This window comes from Astyanax mexicanus, chromosome 4, assembly GCF_023375975.1.
Source record: "Astyanax mexicanus isolate ESR-SI-001 chromosome 4, AstMex3_surface, whole genome shotgun sequence".
NCBI lineage: Eukaryota > Metazoa > Chordata > Actinopteri > Characiformes > Acestrorhamphidae > Astyanax > Astyanax mexicanus.
The window spans coordinates 44,585,406-44,590,519 of record NC_064411.1 but is presented as its reverse complement, the minus strand read 5'-3'; the positions used below and the strand labels follow the sequence as shown (position 1 = coordinate 44,590,519).

Sequence of the window (5,114 nt, the reverse complement as noted above, 5' to 3'; positions counted from 1 at the left end):
GATTCAAGGAGATTTTACTGTCATTCGTATCACATGTGGTTCATGAGGTGGAACGAAATTGTGATCTCACGATTCAGTTTACACCCAAGAGCTGTTGTTAAAATAGATATATAAATAAAGTAAGACAACAAAATAAAATAATACAATAAAAATAGAATATAACAAAATGAAGATAAGATAAAATAAACAAAACAGTACAACTTGTCATAGCCTAGGACAGACTCCTTCAAACGGTCATGGATCTGTTTTGGCATTATGGGAAAATCATGAAAAAAAAATATTTTAAGCATAAATAAAAAAAATTTAAATTATTATAAAATAATCAATACAGTAAAATTTGCCCAAACTTGCAGAGGTGATAGCCTATGTTGTACTCTTTCAAATGGTCATCGACCTGTTTTGGCATTATGGGAAAATCATGAGAAATTTAATTTTAAGCATGAGTAAAAAAAAAATAAAAAATGAATATAAAATAAACAATACAGTGAAATTTGCCCAATTTTACAGGAGTCATAGTCTAGGACAGACTCTTTCAAATGGTCATGGACCTGTTTTGGCATTATAGGAAAATCATGAGAAATTTAATTTTAAGCATGAAATTTGCCCAAACTTGCAGAGGTGATAGCCTAGGACAGACTCTTTCAAATGGTAGTGGACCTGTTTTGGCATTATGGGAAAATCATGAGAAATTTTATTTTAAACATGAATAAAAAAAAACAATTAATATAAAAAAACAATACAGTGAAATTTGCCCAAACTTGCAGGAGTCATAGACTATGTTCTGTAAGAAAGAACATATCCAAAGATCCTCTCGCTAACACGGACCAGGAAGCTTCCAGCGCTGCCTGACTTCAGCAAATCCTCCGCCTCCTCACGAGTAATAATACCTGTGTACAAAGAGAAAGAGCTCAAATCAAAAACGTTTAATCACGTATTTCAATTTATTGACTGTAAGATAATTATTTATGTTAGTAATATTGCAAACAAATATAAAGAAATAGCATTAATCCTTTGAAATAATAATAATAACAAACCCAGTAATTATAAGCAGAACACTTAGACAGAGAGAGAGAGGTTTTTCTTGGATTAAAGCTCACAGATGGCCCACACTTTGAACTCACCATGAAACCAGGGGGCAACTCGACTCTCGCCTTGCTGTAAACAAACTCTGAGGGTCTGCTCCTCTTTAAACCAGCGAATAATTTCATCCCTGCTGGACGTCGACAGCGACCGGCGCATACCTGGCTTCCTGTTGATCATAACGGAAAAAAAACGAATTCAGAAAAGCTTTAAGAAAGACAAGCTGTCTGACTGCCTCTCTCATACCAGAAAATCCTACATGACATCAGCTCTACAAGCCCAGGAAACAATAGAGGGTTAAACTGATAAGCATAAATGACACAGCCTAGAGCAGTGATGGTATAGTTACTTTGAAAAAGTAATCTGATTACTGATTACTCCTTAAAAAAAACTTAGTTACTTTATGGATTACGCGATGTGTGTGTGTGTGTGTGTGAGGTGGAGAGAGAGAGAGAGAGAGAGAGAGAGAGAGAGAGAGAGAGAGAGAGAGTAACGCACAGTGACTTGGATAAGTAACTTTAATCTGATTACTGCATTGGAAATAGTAACGCGTTAGATTACTCGTTACTGAAAAAAAAAGAGTCAGATTAGAGTAAAGCGTTACTACGTAACGCGTTACTGACATCACTGCTTGTGACCCATGCTGAAGTAGCTGGCCTCCTCTTCTGCCTGGTTGCTCATCGCTTGTCTTCAGGGAAGCAGATAAAGAGAAAAAATGATTTCTGACCTAATATAACAACAAGGAGAGCACCCAGTTCATCTAGGACACTACGAGCTGGAGAAAAAGAGAGAGAGAGAGAGGGAGGTAGAGAGAGAAAACGAGAGAAACAGATAGTGACACAGACTAGTATGAGTCAAAGTATTGCCCTGAATTGACTTGATTTAAATGTATACATCATTTCCACACGAATAAACATACAGTCAGGTCCATAAATATTTTGCTGACACGGTTGTTGAATTTTTTATCTGTCTGCCACCAGCACCCTGGAGTTATTATAAGCTATTTCTTTGTATATAAAAGTATGTAAATACCTTCCATTTTAACTGAAAGTCTGTATATTACTAGTACGCAGTGGTTGACAACTAAATATTAAACTCTTTCTTTATACTGCCAAATATTTAAGGACTGTATATATGTATAAAAAGGCTGTATATCAGCTTTTTATGTAACAAAGCTCTCTTTGGCAACAGTCAGCTATGTTTGAAAATTTTAAAACAAAGGAACCTCATACCATGAAAAGAACACCTTGCTAACTGTAAAACTTGGGGGTGGATGTATCATTAGTTAAACTTGTGTTACTCAATTATATATATTTACTGTTTATACACTTACATCGTCAAAATCCAAGACATGGTAGTACCGCTAATTTGAACGGGGAAATAACGAGCGTGGTTAGCGGGTAATGCTAATGCTGCTCCAGCACTGCTAGCTGGGGTTAGGGGCAGGCTACAGGCTGATAATACTCACCTCTGGACGGGGAAATAGCGAGCGCGGTTAGCAGGTAAAGCTTATGCTGCTCCAGCAGTGCTAGCCGGGGTTAGGAGCAGGCTACAGACCGATAATACTCACCTCTGAATGGGGAAATAGTGAGTGAGGTTAGCGGGTAATGCTTATGCTGCTCCAGCACTGCTAGCCGGGGTTAGGTGCAGGCTACATGCTGATAGTACTCACCTCTGAATGGTGAAATAGCGTGCATGGTTAGCGGGTAATGCTAATGCTGCTCCAGCACTGCTAGCCGGGGTTAGGAGCAGGCTACAGAACGATAATACTCACCTTTGAATGGGAAAATAGTGAGCACGGTTAGCGGGTAATGCTAATGCTGCTCCAGCAGTGCTAGTCATGGTTAGGAGCAGGCTACAGTCTGATGATACTCACCTCTGAACTGGGAAATAGTGAGCGCAGTTAGCGGGTAATGTTAATGATGCTCCAGCACTGCTAGCCGGAGTTAGGAGCAGGCTACAGTCCGATATTACTCACCTCTGAACAGGGAAATAGCAGTTAGAAGCTAATGCTAATACTAGTCCAGTCTCAGTGCTGGAGAACTAAACTAAAAAATATGGAACGTTATCTCCGGGGATGACTTGTGATCTGTATACGTGTGAGGTGTTATCTTGTAAGTGAGGTTGGGTTGAGCCCTGGCCAGTGTGCTCATGGCAAGGCAACATGAATTATTGTAGTTTAAGCAAGGACTGATACTGGGTGCTAGATGGATGGGTTCTTTAGCATCCATGGGATATGGCAAAAGTCATGGGACATGATACTAGTTCAGCACTTTATTCAGTCATGAGGGACTGAGTCATGCTGTTAATTGAAAAATGTAAGAAGGGTACGGTTGAAAGAGATGAGACATAATGAGAGAAAGAGAGAGAGAGAGAGAGAGAGAGAGAGAGAGACTGCAATGCCGACAGACGGGCGATAGCTGTGGGCTGGCTGGGGCTAAGTGAAGTGTGTGCTAATAGGTTGTAGCAGATTTTTGCGGCATACACCAATCAGCCACCAGCCTGGCGCGGCACCCACGCCCTCCCCGACTCACGTAAGGCATTTGGCACCACTGCTGCAGCACGACACCACACTACACCCTCTCACACACACACACTTACACTCACACACACTCACACAGAGCAGCATCATGCTTGGAGCAGGGCCAAGGCTCATTCACACACGTCTCCGTCCGCCTCTACCCTCTACTGAAGCATCCTGACAATTAGACAGGAAACACAAGTACTCCTAAGGGGAGGACTCACACAGGGACACACTCACATAAGGCTGACTTATGTAATCACTCCACTCACAGCATGTACTTTTTAAGTTGGCTGCGAGTCCTGGACGTGCTCAGAGCTCTCCTGCGACCGGGTTTATTCACATGCTAACAGTGTGACGCTTTACCCAAGTCAGACCATGAGTTTATATATATATATATATATATATATAGAGAGAGAGAGAGAGAGAGTGTGAAAAATAGGTATTTGATACACTGCTGATCTTGTAAAGAACAAAGATATTTGTAATTTTTATTGTAGGTACACTTTAACTGTGTCCAAAAAGCTCCTTCAGCATTGACAATGACCTGAAAAACACAGCAAGCGCAACTGCATTCTAAAAACTAATTTAGTTTTTTAGTTAGAAGAACTAATATTATCAAGTTGAGTAAACTTAGAGGCCATTTAAAAAAAAACTAAATTCCTTAAGCCCACAAATTTTAACTACTGTTGTGAGCAAATTTCAGTTAGGTTAATTGAACTTAACTGATTTAAGTTATCATCTAGCTTTGAGTCAGTTAAGTTAAATAAACTTAAAATTCTATATGTTTACAACTAAACTGAGTCAAAGACAAATGATAACTTAAGTTAAATTGAGTTGAGCCAATAAATAATGTGTAATTCAGTGTAAGGAGTGGCTCTGTAAGAAGCAAAATGCCCACCTTTACTATGCTAGTGGCGGTGATACATTACATTTAGCTATGGTTATTAACAAATAACTGGATTAAGCCAAATAATATGCATTAGTACTTAAATTAAATTAGTATCTAAGAAAAGTCCTAACCAAAGGCTACGTCAGTTCCCGAATTGTTTACAGTTCTGCTCTTATAGGGACGAATTCCATTGTCTCATAATCTGAACAAAATCTAGATTCTTTGTGAAAAAGTGGGTTTAAAGAAGAAGAAGAAAATGTTGTAAAATGATATAGGTTATGTGAAAAGGTTGTAGTTATAAGAATTGTTATTCTGAATTGGATAAGATCAGGCTTTTGGATTGCACTTGATGTGAATATGAGCTGTTGGGATGTTGGGAAGCAGTACTCCTTTGCATTCCTCATTAAACTAGGAATCTGTAATAGATGAATATTTGTACAATGTTAGTCATGTAGATGTTATGAAATGTTTGTCAGTGTTCTTTAATAAATATATGAACTACAATTCACCATGTAGGGATTTAGCCTAATGATACTACTGGCAGATGCTCAAAAATGCTGTAAATGAATGTGCTGCACTGAAAAAGCCTTAACTAAATAACGATCTCACAGAACTCAGCAA

General features: G+C 38.8%; 1 protein-coding gene across 1 annotated transcript; it reads right to left on the bottom strand.

The window, feature by feature from the left end:
• Positions 1-747: 747 nt before the first annotated feature.
• LOC125801760 (SH2 domain-containing protein 4B-like) lies at positions 748-1,381 on the bottom strand. The gene is made up of 2 exons (XM_049479029.1): positions 1,122-1,381; positions 748-887 (listed from the first exon to the last, which is right to left on the bottom strand). Exons 1-2 carry the CDS (start codon positions 1,258-1,260, stop codon positions 775-777), a joined length of 252 nt encoding a protein of 83 aa, XP_049334986.1. The 5' UTR covers positions 1,261-1,381; the 3' UTR covers positions 748-774.
• Positions 1,382-5,114: the final 3,733 nt, after the last annotated feature.

What these genes read in the sequence shown, in the direction of transcription:
- LOC125801760 (XM_049479029.1), bottom strand. Translation starts at nt 1,260, where the DNA reads ATGATCAACAGGAAGCCAGGTATGCGCCGGTCGCTGTCGACGTCCAGC. An exon ending in AGTTGCCCCCTGGTTTCATG is followed by an intron (nt 888 to 1,121) that starts GTGAGTTCAAAG and finishes CTTTGTACACAG; the next exon opens with GTATTATTACTCGTGAGGAG.